Below are 17,760 nucleotides of genomic sequence, written 5' to 3'. Positions count from 1 at the left end.
CTAGTTGGAACCAGTTACCTGCAGGATCTGTGCTGGGCTAAGCTAATGCTGGAGCCGTCAGACAGCGTTACAGCACGCACTGAGATGAGAAGGGTATGTATCGACTTGTCTAACTCTGGGGGTTACGGTGAATAAGCTAAATTCCCAATAAGTCGGCGTGTTCCTTTAAGCTTTTGACTTTTAAAGCCCGGCACAATAGACAAAAGTAGCACGAGGTGCAAAATGGGCAGAGGAAAAAGGCTAAAACACATAACACAAAATGGTATAGACCAAGTCCTTCAAAAGGTGCACTGATTTAAACTGGAGCATTTCCTCCCAGTTGATTTAGCAGGTGAGAACATACAGTATGTGCCCCCCCCCCCATACTGTAGAACATTGAAAATGCAACTTTCTGACTGCTTCTAAACTAACTATGGTGCATTTTCAGTGGTTCCCTACTTAGGTGCAGGTATTTTGCGTCCTTCCGCAAGAAAACGTTAAGTTTCGTTAATTAAAAAGAAATGCAATTTCCCAGTACATTCTGTTGTCTTTGTGGGTTTTTGCGTCTCTATGTTGTCGTGTTGTGTCTCTTTTTGGTCCTTTTGGTTTTCTTTGGGGTTGTTCTGGGTCTGTGTGGTCATTTGGGGTCTCTTTGTAGTCGGTTTGTGTCCCTTGGTGGTAGTTTTGCGACATTCTTTCCACATCATTTTGGACCTTAATCTCCCCATCTGTGTCTAAAACATTGGAACAGCTAAAGCAGATAAATAAATTACACTCAAAGAGCTTAAAAGACAAAACTCACTAAAGAAGTCCAACAACAATCATTAGATCTTAGAAAAGTCTTTGAGTGACATTCATTCAGCGTAGGTGCTCCACCTAAACCTTATATTGACAGGGAAAGCCCGGATTTTGTTGGGGGAGGGGGGAATTGAATATAATCTATCTAATCCAACTGCTGAAAACAATCCCAGAAGGCAATGTGTTCTTATGTGAGAAGGTAAAATGAGCTCAGGTAAATTCACCATGTTTTAGATGAATCTGAATCAGAAAAGCTTTATTGCCAAGTACGTTTTCTTACACATACGAGGAATTTGTTTTGGTGCTGAAGCTACAGAAACAGTTTATTTTGGACTACCTCTGGAGCCAAAAAAACATCTTACCTGACTCAGGAAACAAGCTACTTGTCGTGTGCATGTGACTTTTGTTTACAAGCCCTGCACTTTCAACCAAGCTGCGTGAAACTAAAATAATTTTTTTTCCCCCTCTTCAGGTTGCTTTAGAAAGCACGCACAATAACTGAGCAGCAGCAGGTGTGATCAGGTTTAGCTGGGTTCTCTATTTTTAACATTTGTTTTTAACCTACTTAAAGTGACAGATGGGTGGAGTTTACCCACAAAGATGCTATCAAGGGACTTTGTGAATTACACACCGAGTCTGAAATGCTTCTTACATTCCACACACACACACACACACACAACACACACACACACACACACACACACACACACACACACACACACACACACACACACACACACACACACACACACACACACACACACACACACACACACACACACACACACACACACACGTTATGTCCACATGAAGAAAATGGTACAGGGACCTAAATATTACAGATGCAGTACAATACATACGCAAACCCATGGACCAGTGGCACGCAGCAGGTCTTCACAATATCACTTAATAAGCACAATACTCAGTTCTTAAGGGTATATAAGTAGTAACGTCTCCGCCATATGTGGGAGCTGCCAATAATAGCAGATATGGCGCAGTATTTTGCAAGCTGTTTAGCCCCCTTTTTGGCCATCCCAAGTTGTTGCAGCCCTCTTACTACCAACCTCTGTGTGTGTGTCCTGGGCTACAAGATATGAAAAGGAGTAGTCTGCACACACGCACACTCACACTCACCTTGAAGTTTCCTTTTATCGGCCATGACTGATGACTAGGATGATGTCTTCATGCCTTCTTTTACTGCCGAAAACAGAGACAAACAAGTGTATTTATTGACTTAATTGCACAGGGCCAGTGCACAATAAGAAACACTACTGCAAATATGCCATTTTGCATAACCCTAAGAATATACAACAATATGCACTGAAGAAATGTTTACAAAGACAAACAGAGACTGATGGAAAGATGGGAAAGAGGAGACATACAGGGAGAAATGTGGAGACCTTAAGTAGCTTCCTAAGTGCCTTTGGGCAACACACTGAATCCCTGACGCCAGAGGTCCAGCTCTGCAGCTCAGCTTGGCCTTCAGCCTCCAAAATGTCCTTACAGGGATTCACTGTAACTAAAAGAAACATCCCCCTGTATCATTTAATACTTGTTGTATTAATCTGTGATGTTCAATGTATTCAGTGAGTAGTTTCAGGTGTTGCACAGCAACGTATTTGTCAAACCTCCTGCTCAATGTCAACATCAGCTGATGATTTCGACATTGTTCTAAAAAGGTTTCTGCAACAACACCCGAGAACAGGTTGGAACTTGTCGCCATTAATGCCCTGTTCTCGCTGCCTCGGTACAACAGGCTTCAGCTGCACCGGGACGCGCAAAGTTGCGATCGCATGCTGACGAGAACGGTTGCCGTTTGTGGTTGATGAATCCTACTCTGCACTCAAAACTCTGCTGTGGCTGCGGGGAAATGTCTGAACATGACACACGTTTGGCCCGTTTAAGAAAAAGACATATCGTCAAACGACAAACTGGGCCGAGAAATCAACTGCGAGTAGCAACTGACAGCGTTTGTGTGATGACTTCAGGGCTGCCGTTAGAAGAGGTTATGCTGTCCCCCGATGCTCCGATTCAGAGCAAATTAGAATTAGGTGAGCAGGTAGGAAAAGGTATGACAACAGCGCTTTTCGTGGACTTTTGCAGGATCCATGGCTTCCTTTAATACCTGACATGTAGGCATCAACGCTTAAGAGTCTGCAGCTTTTTTTCTGACTGAAAACACATCTCTTCCGTCTACACCTCAGATAAAGAAGGGAAAAAATTATTTATATTTATATATATATTTCTTCATGCTGCACTTTCATATGGCTCTTTGTAGCATTACCTATTTTAAAGCTAATGTACTTGCACTTACTACTTCTCTGGAGTTTGCACCTTCAAGGTTGAACGCACTTAATGGTAAGTTGCTTTGGATAAAAGCGTCAGCTAAATGACATGTGATGTAATGTAATGACTGTACTTGCCAAAGTGAAACTAAAATCTCACTTCATATTAGTCAGGGTCTCTTTAAAGATACAAATTCAACCCTTTTAGTCTCAATAACTTCACTAGAGCGGAAAAGGACAAAAAAAAATATCTTTTCCTACATGCAGGCCTACTGTACATGTGGCCTGGGTACCGTTACACTGTATACTATATATTTATCTTCTGCACTATTGTGTGTTTTATGTGTCGGATTCTCATGTTCAATGTGTGTTTGTCTTTTATATATTTTGTCATAGCATTGTTGGAGGAAACCTGAGAACAAGAATTGCTTTGCCAAAGACTGCTCCACTGTAATGGTTGTGCATATTATGACAAAAGACTTAAAAATATGCCAATGCAGATATACAGCCCCCCCACATCATCACATACCCTTCACCATTCCTAGAGATTGGCATGGTTTTATGTCGGTTAGCCTAATAGCTGGTTTGATTTGCATTGAGAGATGATTTACCCCATGTACCCCATGCCAATCTCTAGGTATGGTGAAGGGTATGTGATGATGTTGGGGTATGGTGAAGGGTATGTGATTGTGTGGGGCTATTTTAATTCCAAAGGCCAAGGGAACTTTATCAGGATGCATAGTATCTTGGATCTATGAAATAACTGGCCTTTTAAAAATAAAAATCTGCCTGCCTCTATGGGAATTTAACATAGGGGTGTATTGACTTTTGTTGCCAGCGGTTTAGACATTAATGGCTGTGTGTTGAGTTATTTTGAGGGGACAGCACATTTACACTGTTATACAAGCTGTACACTTAATACTTTACATTGTAGCAAAGTGTAATTTCTTCAGTGTTGTCCCATTAAAAGATATAATGAAATATTTACTAAAATGTGAGATACTGTATATGTGATAATCGAATATCAGCAGATAGTATCATTGGGTTGGATAGATTAAATTGTTGAGTTTTGTTGATAAGAAAAATATAAATCACTGCCAACCTTGTGCATTCATTCTGATCATATAAAAAAAGGTGTTCTGATGGACCCAGCATTTAAGACGCTGACCAGGTAATTGCAACGTCCCTGGTTCGAGTCTGGCCAGAAACTTTTGTTTCACGTCATCTCTCCTCTCCTATCCTTCTTTTTCCTGTTGGCACTTATTACAACCAAGTTAAGCAGAAGAGCATCTCTGAACGCACGACACTGACACGTCGGACCTTGAAGCAGCAGAGGGCCGCACTGGGTGCCACTCCTGTCAGCCGAGAACAGGAAACTGAGGCATGAATTGGCACGGGCTCTCCAGAGGTGGACAACAGAAGAATTGGAAAACGTTGCCCGGTCTGAGGAGCGAGGGTGTCGGACTGGGGGGTGGAAAGGGGACTGAGAACCCAGGGCCCTCATGTGAGGAGGGCCCGGATAGATGCTAGAATGGATAGCTGTGGATGTGGGGAGGGGCCCCATAGAGAATGCCTTTCTATAGGGACCAGAATTATGTGCTACACCCCTGCTGAGTAGTCTCGATTAACTGCGGCAACATTCAGCTGGCAAGGTCAGAATTTGGTTTAGCAATGCGAAAGCATGGATGCAGTTGCTGAATCGGTCTTCATTTCAGATCGACAAAGGTCAGTTTAAAAGATTTTCGTCAGATTTTGAGAGACGTTCTTCAGGGCTTATCCCGCTCGTCATTTCCGTTTTAGCACTCCACCAATCAGATCGGTCATCGAGTCCGACTGCCCGCCTTCCGACCCAGCAAGTCAGGTCGGCCAGAAACAAGGCCGACGGCTCCTCAGGCTGACGACGGCACGGAACACACCCAACAGACTCGAGTCACTGACCTCGCCAGACTTGTCAGACGGCCGAAAATCGGGTTGGTGCGTCAGGGCCATTACTATCATGTCAATATGGACCAAAAGCAGAATTAAAGCTGTATTAAAAAGGAAAAAGGGGGTCCAACCAGGTACTAGAAAAGGTGTACCTAATAAAGTGAATTGAAAAAAAATGTATGTGACATATATCATTGTGATCTATAAAATCGATAACATTGCAATATACGATAAAGGAATGTATCCCACTATCAAGTACCTACTTTAAATATTTGACCTAGATAAAACCTGGGCCTAAACTAACGTTACCTTTTCATTGCACCCATGCACTTATGTTTCTGTCTTGATTATTTATGGTTTAACTGACGTTTAATTGACTAAATGCACATTATTTCAGCGTGACAATATTTTTGAGAAATAAACTTAAAATTGAAACTAAAGACACAATTTGGTAATTAAAGTCTAACAGGACTTAAATACAGACAGAAAAAAAAAAAGTTAGCTTTAGCATTACTTTTCCAAACAGGTGCAGTGCACACAACTGTACACAGGCCCTTGTGTCCTGCTAACACACGTTCACGCTGGCCAGTTGAGTTAGGACATGCTGAAGACACTTTTACCCTCGGAGCATTTTATAGTCAAATAATAATAATAAAAAAAACTAAACAGTTGTCGGGGCTAACGTTAGCTAACCCAAAGGTCCATGCCATGTTCTCGGACCGAGGGTCAAACATTTGTTAGCCCGGGATGTTTATAAACAATGCGGGCATCATTTGTGCCAACAGCAAGCCTGTGGGCACCAACATCCGAGCAGATACACTTTAAAACTAAGTTTACACACCGCGACTCAGTGGAGGAAGTTGTGCGTTTTCGTTTGAGCAGCAAAAACACAAGTTGATGTCTTGTCAGTGTGGAGAGCTGCAGCTTCCCACCGGCTACGCTGTTTGATGTGGGAGACACAATTTGGAAAGGGGAGAGAGGCAGAGAGAGAAACGGGGGTGAGAAGGCACATAAATGCATCACCTTTGAGTCTGCGACCAATTTACCTGGATCTTTCCGAGTTACGATTTCTTGCCTCAGTCGATCCACTCCCGTAAATCTTCAACGCTTCTGTATAAAGGCTATTTTTCTAAAATAAAAAATGTCAATTCTTCTCGCTAAACAATCACTCCGCACATCCAAGATGGCCACCAGGAACACCTCCTCCTCCGATGCCCTGTTGGACAGGAGTCCCGCCTATCTCTTCTGTGATTGGTTCGCCGCGGCCGCTCCTGTACTACTATTCGCCGAATCACTCTGTCGGTCACGAGAGGCTGGTTTTACTACATCCGGAATAAATCCCGCTCTGATTGGACTATTTGGAAAGGTCAAAGTGTACGTTTAGTTTCACGCCCCCCACCCCCATCCCCTACTTCACCCCCACTCCCTCTGTCAGACGCAGGGTGTTCTGGGAAAATGAGTTCACCTAAGCCTTTTCTTAGCAGCTAAATAACACCAAGGATTTGTTTAAGTAGTAGCTTATAAAAGGAAGTTATCGTTGCTTTTTATTTTATTTTTTCAAAACTTTAGGTCACACATGCTGAAAATCAACACTGTGACAATTAAAAAAAAATTTGAAAACAAGAAAGGCTGTGACAACAACAACGTGGATGATTACAATAACATTACACAGATATAATAGAAATAAACTTACATTCAGAGTGTTTATGAACACATTTATATTAAAAATGTGAAACTAATCCTAAATCATTCAATCATTAAATCACAAAAAAAAAAAAAAATAGCTATATGGATAAAAGAAAGATGTGCCCCTATGGAATTAAACAAAACATACATGTGTTATAAGTCTACTTTAAAACATGTAGCCATAAAATATTGTTCTGGCTCATGTCTCTTGCAGGGATATATGAACATGCTATGACCACTTGTATTGAACTTGTTGTTAATGAAGCCAAATCAGTTTTTGGTCTCAAATCATAATTCCAGAAACCATCCACTGCCTTATTCGATCCTGTAAGCTATGACTTTCTGAATCACAGTTTATCATAACCATAGACTCTATAAAACATATCATAACCTGTGGACCTTTGCATTACTCCTTTGCTCCACCGGTGGGCCCTACAGTCTGCAAGCTGCTGTAAAAGTACACGCTACAAACCCATAGTACACACCAGTTATTATTATAAATAAGATATTTTCAGCAAAATCTGTAAGTCTCATTTATTTCTTCAGATTTTGATGATGAATAAATATTCAATATGTAAAGTCCATGGTCAGGATGAATCATTAACACATATCTCGGTCTATTATATTGCACATACTGTATGTTCTATCTATACTGTGTACTTTTGCACATCCTGCACTAAACTGGACAACTTACTCATTCTAAAACAGTTGTATTGCACATATTTCTTATAGTAGTTTATATATATATATATATATATTTTTTTTTATTGTTTTATTGTAATTTTCTATTTTACATGAGTTCTTGCCTGTTGCAGGACTTATTTTTTCCGTCTCAATGTGTTGCAATGGGCAAATTCCTTGTGAGTGAAAAGCCTACTTGGTAATAAACTTTGTCAATTAAAAAATGTAATCTTTTTTTTTTTTAATTGAATCATATTGTTGCAGTCAGCAAATAAATGTGAAAAATGTGAAATAGAGTTTAATGTATTGCAAAGTGTATAACTGTGTTTTGAAAGATGCTATGAAAATAAAAGTTATTTGTTTTACTGTCCTGTGAATGCTGGACTCAAAATTCATACTTTCATTTACACTCTTTATGAATTGTATCCTGACTATATATAAAAAAAAAAAAACAGTCAAACATTTAAAGTCTTTTACTTTCTTGCATGATGTGACATTTAAACCTTCTAATCTCACACAATTTACAAAACATCAGCACGCCCATCTGGCCAACCCAAATACAATATATAACTTTGGTACGAGATATATGAAAAAAAAAACTAATGTTTTTATTTTTCAATAATACAGATTAAATGTACATATTTTAGAAAAAATAATTGTTTATACACTACAAAATGCTGTGTCAAAAATTAAAGCAAATAAATATTTCTCTATTTTTTTTATACAAAACAAATAGTGAAGGTCAGTCATTTTAGTAAACAAACATCTGGGGTCCTTAAATAAAAAACTTTTCAACACTGACACATTCACCTTGATACTTGCTCTATGAAATGTTTGCAGTCATTCAAAAATCAGTCGGTACACTTTGAAATGTTTTCAAGGCCTATAATTCACAATAGACTGTGTATTCTAACTAATGTATAACTTCAGTTAATTCCTGAGGTAAAGCAAAAAAGTAACTTCATGTAACTTCAACCTCCAATGACAATCACAATCTTCAGTACAACTAAAATACAGGAAAAATAAATCCTGCCCACCATAACAGCTGCACAACAAATACAAATCACTAATATAAATGAATCGGCATTTTGCTAGAAACTGTTGTTAAACTAAATGGATCCTGTAATGTGGCGTCTAATCTTCACATCCCCAGATTTCCTCTTCTTACTGTAAGGCAATAAAATTAAATAAAAGTGCAAAACAAAAATAAATATAAACCTGCTGTCTCTTCCGGCCTTTACTCTTCCTCGTCCTTCCTGTTGTTCCTGTCAGTTTCTGAACCTGTAGGAGATCGGCAGCAGCTTGTGAGTCTTCTTCATGCTCTGGACCTTGGCGTGCGTCGACTCGTCCATGGTCTTGTAGCACCGTCGGGCGTAATCCAGAAGCTTCTCCTTCGACGCCTCGAACTCCCCGACCTCCGCCATCTGCAGGAACATCACAAGTCTTCATTCGTTTAGTGAACGTTTACATCAATGTGGTCACAATATTCTGTAAAAAAAAAGTATTGTATTGCAACAATTTTACCATTGCTCTATTTATACCAATACAGTTTACGGACAGTCGTATATTTCAGAAACTGTGCAGGAAAACAAACAACCTCTGACTGTTGACAGTTTCTTTCACAAATTTGGCTCAGTTGGGTGTTTAGGAATCCTTTGTTTAAGCATCTGCCTGTGATTGAATAAGTGATTAGAAAACTGATTACGACGATATTGGACGAGATTTTGGGGTAAACTGTCCCTTAAACAGGAAACATAAGCCACATACTTTCCTTGCTTCCTTAACACCAGAACAAACGTTTTGAATTTCTACTTTTTCTTTTTAAATTTCCCCTTAGTCTTTCTAAGTTCAGTTGTATTGTGTGTCTTTTGAGTGGGACATTGGTACACATATCTGAAGACTTTCACATCATATCTCAAGTCCAGACACAAGTGTATGTTGTAAATTATTATTTTAAAGCAATAGTGCGTAGTTTCTGTCTCCCCCATGAGGAATTCTAACAAAACTGTCAGCGCCTCTGACTGTTGACAGTTTCTTTCACAAATTTGGCTCAGTTGGGTGTTTAGGAATCCTTTATTTAACCATTCGCCTGTGATAGAATAATTGATTAGAAAAATGTATGATTGTAGTTTTTTTAATTCATTCTACACCCTTGGAGCAACTAGCAAAAGCTAACACAGAGCTTACATCAAGTAATAAATCTGCTCCCAAACTAAAAAAAAAAAAAACTACACTTTTCAGTGTGTACCCTTGAATTAAACAAACATTGAAATATACAGCAGTTTTTCTTTACTAGCACAGGTTGTTGGCATTATACTGTATATACTTCTCTACACATTACAAACTTATCATTCCAATATGCATCTTGCACACTACTTTGCACTATTAATTTGTGCACTCTACTGTACATCCCACTCCATGTGTACTTGTCTTGATATTATGTCTTATTTGTATATTTGTATTTTTGAATATTTTTGTTGATATATGCCTATATGTATATTGTTGTCTCTATTGTACAGTATGTGTCTATATTACTATTTGTCTATGTATAGAGCGTTAACACCTACCAAAGTCAAATTCCTTGTGTATGGAAGTACACTTGGCCAATAAAACTGATTCTGATTCTGATAAAAGATGAACGACTGACTTTGTTATCAGTGCATCGCTGAGTCCAGATACATGCCAACTAGTAACATTCTAAACCAGACCTTCTCTTCAGCCACCAGCAGCAGCTCTGCGATGGGGGAGGTGGAGGCCATGGTGTTTCTGTCCACTCCGTGGATCTGGAAGGCCCGGGACATGCTCCTCACCCGCTGGTAGGTCGCCAGGATCTTCTTATAACGAATCAAAACCCCCTCTGGGTCTTTAACTGGGGAGGGGGAAAGAGAGAGAGAGAGAGAGAGAGAGAGAGAGAGAGAGAGAGAGAGAGAGAGAAGAGAAAATTGAGACTGAGGAACACAGAATGTTTGTGGTATAGCTGCCATTCGATTTGGACCTAAAACACAGCATTTTTCCTTTTCAAACTTGTTTTCATTTCTTAAATCTGCTGAATTGACATCATCCGGAAAAATGGCCACTGGTATCTCTTTATCTATCTCTTTACCTTGTTGGAAGACGACCATCTTACCTTACAGAACTTCTCTGTCACTCAGAGGGACATTATCACACTCGCTCTGCTGACTGGCTTTTGCTTCATGTTCCACGAGCTCTGTCTGAACTTGGAAAAACTGCTTTAAACTTTAGTGGCCCTGACTCCTGGAACAAATTACAGCACTTCCTTAAAAGGACAATTCCGGCGCAAAATGAACCTAGGGGTTAATAACACCGAGTCCACCGTTCTCTGGGATATGTTTTCATGCTAATTGAATGTGACCAGTTTTAGCTCAAAAGGCTAAATAACTTATAACGCTAACTGTCGGGGCACAGGTAAAGTAAAAAGAAATCGCTATTTCTATCCCACTAACAAGGCTCAAAATAGCACCACACTTCCACGGTAGCATAATGAGGGTCCCTACATGTAAACCGAAGATTTGAGAACTTTGTAAGTGTACAGACAGTTTATTATAAATATTTTGAGCCTTTTTAGTGGTATAGAAATATCGATTTCTTTTTACTTTACCCGTAACACGACAACTAGCGTTATAAGCTAGTTAGTGGTTTGAGCTAAAACTGGTAACATTCGATTAGCATGAAAACATATCCCGGAGAACGGTTGACTCGGTACACGTTATTAACCCCTAGGTTCATTTTGCACCAGAACTGTCCTTTAAAATCAACTCATTTCTGCCTATTGGACAATTTAGAAATCTGGTTTTTAAACTCGCAAACTTCTGTATTGTACTTTCTTTTGCATCTGTATTATCCTAATTTATTTATCAAATAATTTTTTCCAATTCAGAACGTTTGATTGTCTTTCTATCTTTCTTATGATGGTGTATTCTTCTCTGTGTAGTTGTTTTTGTAGCCGTCTTTGTAATTACTCGATGACATTGCAAATGAGGGCCGCCTCTCAGTGATCTTTCGAGGATAAATGAATGAATGAATGAAAAATACATTTGTGCATCAAACAATATAGTACACAGCATAGTAGTCTGGTAGCCTACGTACCTCTCTGTCTCTCCCTCCCGTGGGTGATCCTGAAGATCCTCCTCATCTTCATCCTCGGCTCTCCGCTGTCTCGCCCTCGGCCCTTCTTCTTTGAGCCCTGCTCCACAGACGAATCGTCGTCTTCCTCCTCCTCCTCCTCTTCCTGCACGTACTCGTCCTCGGTGTAGTATTTATCCTCCTCCAGGTGAAACTCCTGCTTCACTGCAGCCGTGAAAAGAAGAGCGGAAATGAACTTAACTTTATCATGCATCAAGAAAGTCTTCATTTGATTATTATTTTTTTTTAATTGGTCCAGTATTAAAGGGATTTGCCACAGTTTGTTGAAATAGGGTTTATCACGGTCCCCCCCAGCTGTAGATAGGTGGGCCAACGCATTTTTTGTGGATGCATTGTTTTAGTCCGGTGCGACACCGGCAGCGCCGCCGCTAGTTAGCTTAGCGTAGTGAATGGAATCCAATGTTGCCAGTTAGCATGTTGTGAGTAAAAGTGAGCCAACAAAAGACAAAAAAAAAAACCTAATTACTTGCACTGAGACAAAAAATGTGTTGGCTCACCTATCTACAGCCAGGGTAGACCGTGATAAGCCCTATTTCAACAAACGGTGGCGTATTCCTTTAAGCAAGACAAGCTGCAATGTAACGTTTAATGGGCACTTGGTATCTTCAATTTACGTCCACTAAAAGTGCTCGTTTTGCCACTGACATGCTCTGATTATTATTCTAAGTGTCTGACAACATTATGGAAAGGATCCTTACAGAGGTCAACCCTTTTGTTAAAGAGTAAGACCTTTTTTGTTTAATGTGAAACTGTGAAAAATCAATATCGCCAAACCCACCAGACTCCATTCAAATAAACAGTTATTTTGTCATCGTAAAACACACTTCAAAAGCCGTCTTTGTTCATCTTTCCACTGTTCCAACAATCACCACTCTGGTTTGTTTGAAATAAACCCTTAATTCACCCATTTACATGTGGAAATACGCTGCCTCTATACACGCTTAAAGTATTGTTTATTTACATGGAGTCTGGTGGGTTTGTTGATGGTGATTTGAAAAAAAGGATCTTCCTCTTTAACAAAAAGGTCTATCTCTCTAGGGATCCTTTCCATAATGTTGTCAGACACTTAGAATAAAAATCTGAGCAGCAGCGGTCTGCTCAATACTGGACTACTTTCAAAAATGCTGTTCCCATTAGTCACTTAGACACAAAGGGGAAAAAGGGTGAGGGTCCAGTTATCCTTACCTTAATATGCATGTTCCAATGTCAAAGTTTAACATTTCTAACACATTAAAGTGCAGCAATCTGCTCACCAGGGATGGCGGTGCTGCGACGAGTCCGAGGTCCTGGTCCCTGCAGGCGTTTGAGGGTCATCCCAGACCTGGTCGTCATGGGGGACGGAGGAGAGGGAGACCTGGCAGGCTGGATCTTCACAGCACGCTGGGAGTCTCCACACCACTCTGTCACTGCATGGGATTAGAATAACACTGTCCAGGTCCAGGAAAACAAGCAGAGACCCAAAAATAGGATAACAAACTAAATACACATTTGATTTTTGGGGATTAAGGAAAACGGATGGGCAAATGTTTGGCAGCCTTAAAAAGGGACAGTTCACCCCAAATCAAAAATACATATTTTCCCTCTTACCTGTAGCACTATTTATCAATGTAGATTGTTTTGATGTGAGTGGCCCAGTGCCGGAGATATTGGCCTTCTCTCTGATATAATGAAACTAGATGACACTAGATGGCTCGTGGTGCTTAAAGCGCCAAAAGCTACATTTAAAAAACTCAACAGCATAGTCTCTTTTTAGAAATCATGACCCTGTTACTCAAGATAATCCACAGACCTGGTTGTGAGCAGTTTCATGTACTGTAGGAACTATTTTCTTTCTACCAAACTATACGTGCCAACCGTATCACCATCTGCAGGAACATCACAAGTCTTCATTCATTTAGTGAATGTTTACATCAATGTGGTCACAATAGTCTGTAAAAAAAAAAGTATTTTGTATTGCAATAATTTTACCATTGCTCTATTTATACCAATACAGTTTACAGACAGTCGTATATTTCAGAAACCGTGCAGGAACACAAACAACCTCTGACCTCAATCCTTTTCTTAAGCATCCGCCTGTGATAGAATAACTGATAAGAAAACTGATTACGACGAGATTGGACGAGATTTGGGGGTAAACTCTCCCTTTAACAGGAAACATAATCCACATACTTTCCTCGTTTTCTTAACCCCAGAAAAACATTTTGAATTTCTACTTTTTAAATGTCCCCTTAATCTTTCTTGGAGTAAGTTTAGTTGTATTGTGTGTCTTCTGAGTGGGACATTGGTAAACTAATCTGAAGACTTTCACATCATATCTCAAGTCCAGACACAAGTCTATGTTGTAAATTCTTATTTAAAGCAATAGTGGGTAGTTTTTACAGAGAGTTGTGTGGAGCTGATAGTCTTAGTTAGCTTTGTAGCAACTCATTTGGCAATGGCTTGAATGTAACGGACGTTCATTAATATCAAAACGTTACGCACTAAAGCTTTAACTCTACTGAACTCTGACATTTCTAGTGCACTAAAGGATGCTTCTGGATCTCTACTTGAGTATCTTAAGCTCCTTAATGTCACTTAATGTTGTTTGACGGCTGTAGTTATTATTGACTTAGCAGTTAAATATTTTACATTATTATGTAACACCTGCGTTCATACAATATGAAGCATTCTTATAATTCAAATGACCGAATAGTGTAATTCATAAAAAGGTTAGACCACCTACGACATTAACATACGGATTACATTTTAGTGCATTAATAATAGAACACTTTAAAAAGAGACTATTGATACTTCATTACTTTCAATGCTAAAGCTTTACTGAAATAGACGTTCCGAATGCATTTTAAGTTTAAATATAGTACTAGTTTAACACAGTTATAATCTTTTGTTGATTTTAATAAAGGATGTGAATAATTATTTTAAATTTAGTTTTTGTATATTGTCTTCATATTGAATGTACAGGTATTAATTCAATTTCATCCTCGCTCATCTATTATTGCGAAGTGGCAGATATTAATCCAGTACATTAAACACATACTGTATACTTCACGTAAATCTTTTTAAGCATCCATTATGTTGCTAAATCCATAATCATAGAAAGTTTTAGGCCTTTTTCCCTTCATTTGTTGATTTAGATGATTTTTTAAATTCTTTTATTTCCTCGTTAACAAACTAAATCTGACAGACGTGTTTCCCGGCTGCTCACCCTCCGGGACCCTCATGCTCACGATGAAGCGGTCCAGCTGACAGCGCAGGAAGTTGCGTTCCTCCTCCAGCTCCTCGATGCGCTTCTGCAGCCAGGCGTTCTTCTCCAGAGTGACGTACAGGTGCGCTCGCAGGTTCGACACCAGGATGAAAGGGCTGTACTGGGAGTAAGGAGGCTCCTGCACCACGGGCTCTACAGGGGGAGGACATCAGAGATGTTGGAGAAAAGTGCTTTCTTCCAAACCTCAGGGATGGCTTCAACAGAGTACCACAATGTCACGGCATCGTTGTGTTGTTCTTATATGATTCCACCAATGGATGAAAAGAAGAGAAAAAACAGATGCAGCAATGTTTTTGATTTTGAAAACTGTGCTATCCGAGTACTTTAACGTTCCCAATATTCCTAATAACACTAGCAAAGTTAGATAAAATACAGTTTATGTAAAGGAAGTAGGTTTGTGAACCTTTATATTTCAACTTCAATGGATTTCTGTGGGTTTTAGCACGCGTATCAAAGCAGGTTAACTATCTCAAATATTATTTCCACTTGGAATTTCCACCTAAAGACACAACCCATTTAATCACATACAACATCTGTCGACCTGCAGAAAATTAACTATCACAGTATGTTACTGCTACATTATAAAACTGGTCAAAACTAGGAAAGCAGTGGTCATGTGTAGTAGACGTGGCGTACCGTCAATATGCTGATATACAGGCGGCCTTTCATTACTTTCATCCAGAGGGAAAGAGACTTCGTAGGCATTCAGGTACAAACCTCCTTCTTCTCCTCCTGATGTGGATTGGGGCATGTAGTGCCCTGACAATCCCACACACACACACACACACACACACACACACACACACACACACACACACACACACAACACACACAACAACAACACACACACACACACACACACACACACACACACACACACACACACACACACACACACACACACACACACACACACACACACACACACACACATTTGCAAGTTAAGTCTACCACAACTAATATATCTGTATCAGTGTCTCTGTGTCCCAACCGGCAGTGGCAAATGGCCGCCCACGGAAGTTTTTCCTCGCCACTGTCGCACCAAATGTTTGCTCTTTGGAGGGAATTGTTGGGTCTCTGTAAATTATAGTGTGGTCGAGACCTTCTCTATCTGTAAAGTGTCCTGAGATAACTCCTTTTATTCATTGATTTAAACCTTAAAACATTTCCCACAGTGTTTTAGAGCATGAAACAAATTCCACCTGCTCTTCTATCTCTACACAGCATGTATTTAATGAGTATGTCTATTGTTTAGGCTAAAATTAAATTAATCATAAGGCAAGATGTGTCAGATTTTACACATCCTATAAAATGCCCAAATATGAGCAGAAAAGAAGGCCATCACAATTCCCCAGAACCCAAGCTGACGTCTTCAAATGTCTTGTTTTGTTCTTCCAGAAGTCTGAACCCTAAAGATTGTCAGTTTGAAATAACGTAAAACAGAAGAAAAAGAAGAAAATCCTCACATTTAAGACACTGGGAACAGAGAATGTTTAGCATTTCACCTTTATAAAATCAATGATTTGAACAATAAATCAATATCTAAAGTGTTGTAGATGAATTACTGACTGATTGGTTCAGCTCTTATAATAAAGTTCAAACTTATTCAGGTTATTCATAAAGTGCTTGTGCTTTACATAAAATACACAATAAAAGATAGATAACAGAATATATGATATATAGCAAATATAGGCTAAAATATAAAAGTTTAAGTATAAAAATATTAATAAAAAGATGTATATAGGCTAAACAATGCCAAAAAAAAAAGTTTTTTAAAAACAAAATGCGTGGAAATAAACTAATAAAAAAAAACATCAGTAAAATAGTCATAACGTTGTTAACGTAATGTTCAGCATATACAACTAAATGAGATATTAGGGCATGAAAACGTGGCCTAAAAAGGATCAGCTTATCAATAATAATTACTTTTAAGACTAGAGTTTAGAGCCAGAAAGTGATTTGTTGAGGCTGAACTGCAGAAAAGCACCACAACTTTAAAAATATATATATATTATTGTTACAGGAAAGAGTCAAGTCCATGAACTAGACGTTGCATTAAGCTAATTATTAGGCCGACATGTATAGCTAAGTCATTTAAACGCAAACGTGAATGTGAATGATTCGGTACGTTTAGCACAAGGTGGATACGCCATTTAGCCTAAATGTTGCAGTTACCTGGCGGGTGTGTATCGTCTCTGTTGGTTTGAGGATTCATGACTGAAAGCTCCGTCAGGTGAGCGCTACTGATGAGTAATAACTCAAATAATGTGATAAACTTGTTATTATTAGTCTTCAGCAGTTCGGTGTGCAGTTATACTTCTGTAATACAGCCTGAAAACGAACCGCAGCTGCTGCTCTACGGCCGCGCGAGCTGCAATTACCTGATTATAAGTGGCTTCAACAGGTGGTGTACCACGCTCTGGTATGCACATGCGCACAACGATGTTGTTCCCTCGCTCTAGAAAAAAAAAAACTTTTATGTTCTGCCCAAAACGAGTTTAGAACTTGTTTTCTGACTCCCCTCAGACGGAAGTGTGTGTGACAAGGTCGGAGGGATGAAAGGATTGGGACGGGTCCAAACTCAGACCGGAAACGTGTCACCTTTGGGGCGGGGCGCAGGTAGGTGGAGAATTTTCTATCCGAGAAGGTAAACGCGGAAGCAAAGAAAAACTGCACGAGAGAAACTTCAGAAAAATAACCGATAGATAAGGATTTCATGCTGCTGGACGAACAATAAAAACAGGTGAGTTAAAGCAGAAGTAGACCTAGACCCTGTTGACGGTGTGAAATTAAATGTTTAGTTTAATTTTATTGCAGAATGAAGTCAGTCTTTGTCAGAACTGAAAGGCTCTCCTGCTGTGATTGACTTGCAAAATGAGAAGAAAAAAACGTTAGGTTATTAATCATTTGTAGGCCTACAATAAAATCAAGATTGAATTTTGATTTGTTGTTTAGAAAACTTACAGACACAATAAC

The 17,760-nt window shown here is 39.4% G+C and overlaps 2 protein-coding genes across 6 annotated transcripts in view; both read right to left on the bottom strand.

The window, feature by feature from the left end:
* The window catches only part of LOC120571364 (CCR4-NOT transcription complex subunit 3-like), a 41,127-nt gene extending 34,962 nt beyond the window's left edge, over positions 1 to 6,165 (bottom strand). For 3 of the 4 annotated variants that reach the window (XR_005641221.1, XM_039820266.1, XM_039820269.1), the window contains exons 1-2: positions 6,035 to 6,165; positions 1,912 to 1,974 (exon numbers count right to left, since the gene is read on the bottom strand). Coding sequence is in view for 3 of the 4 variants with exons in the window: in XM_039820266.1 (XP_039676200.1) it covers positions 1,912 to 1,936 (25 nt within the window). In the remaining variant the exon portion in view is untranslated. Of the gene's footprint in view, positions 1 to 1,911; positions 1,975 to 5,829 lie in introns of all 4 variants that reach the window. The other variant, XM_039820268.1, reaches the window with a different exon arrangement.
* A 1,648-nt stretch (positions 6,166 to 7,813) lies between these two features.
* LOC120571363 (coiled-coil domain-containing protein 106-like) lies at positions 7,814 to 17,294 on the bottom strand. 2 transcript variants are annotated; one of them, XM_039820265.1, is made up of 7 exons: positions 17,166 to 17,294; positions 15,421 to 15,543; positions 14,725 to 14,916; positions 12,773 to 12,925; positions 11,463 to 11,663; positions 10,064 to 10,224; positions 7,814 to 8,779 (listed from the first exon to the last, which is right to left on the bottom strand). In XM_039820265.1, the coding sequence occupies exons 2-7, from the start codon at positions 15,533 to 15,535 to the stop codon at positions 8,624 to 8,626; spliced, it is 978 nt and encodes a 325-aa protein (XP_039676199.1). In that variant the 5' UTR covers positions 15,536 to 15,543; positions 17,166 to 17,294; the 3' UTR covers positions 7,814 to 8,623. The 2 variants fall into 2 exon arrangements, with proteins under 2 accessions (XP_039676199.1, XP_039676198.1); XM_039820264.1 differs by lacking the exon at positions 17,166 to 17,294 and adding an exon at positions 16,960 to 17,159.
* Between the last annotated feature and the right edge of the window lie 466 nt (positions 17,295 to 17,760).

The sequence above is a fragment of the Perca fluviatilis genome, chromosome 13, assembly GCF_010015445.1.
Source record: "Perca fluviatilis chromosome 13, GENO_Pfluv_1.0, whole genome shotgun sequence".
NCBI classification, from domain to species: Eukaryota; Metazoa; Chordata; class Actinopteri; order Perciformes; family Percidae; genus Perca; species Perca fluviatilis.
This window is presented reverse-complemented; position numbering and strand designations above follow the sequence as displayed.

Coding starts and splice junctions, on each gene's coding strand:
- LOC120571363 (XM_039820264.1), bottom strand. CDS start 16,999: ATGAATCCTCAAACCAACAGAGACGATACACACCCGCCAG. Junction 10,225..11,462: donor CGGGAGGGAGAGACAGAGAG/GTACGTAGGCTA, acceptor CCCCCTCCCCAG/TTAAAGACCCAGAGGGGGTT. Junction 8,780..10,063: donor TGCTGGTGGCTGAAGAGAAG/GTCTGGTTTAGA, acceptor ATGTTCCTGCAG/ATGGCGGAGGTCGGGGAGTT.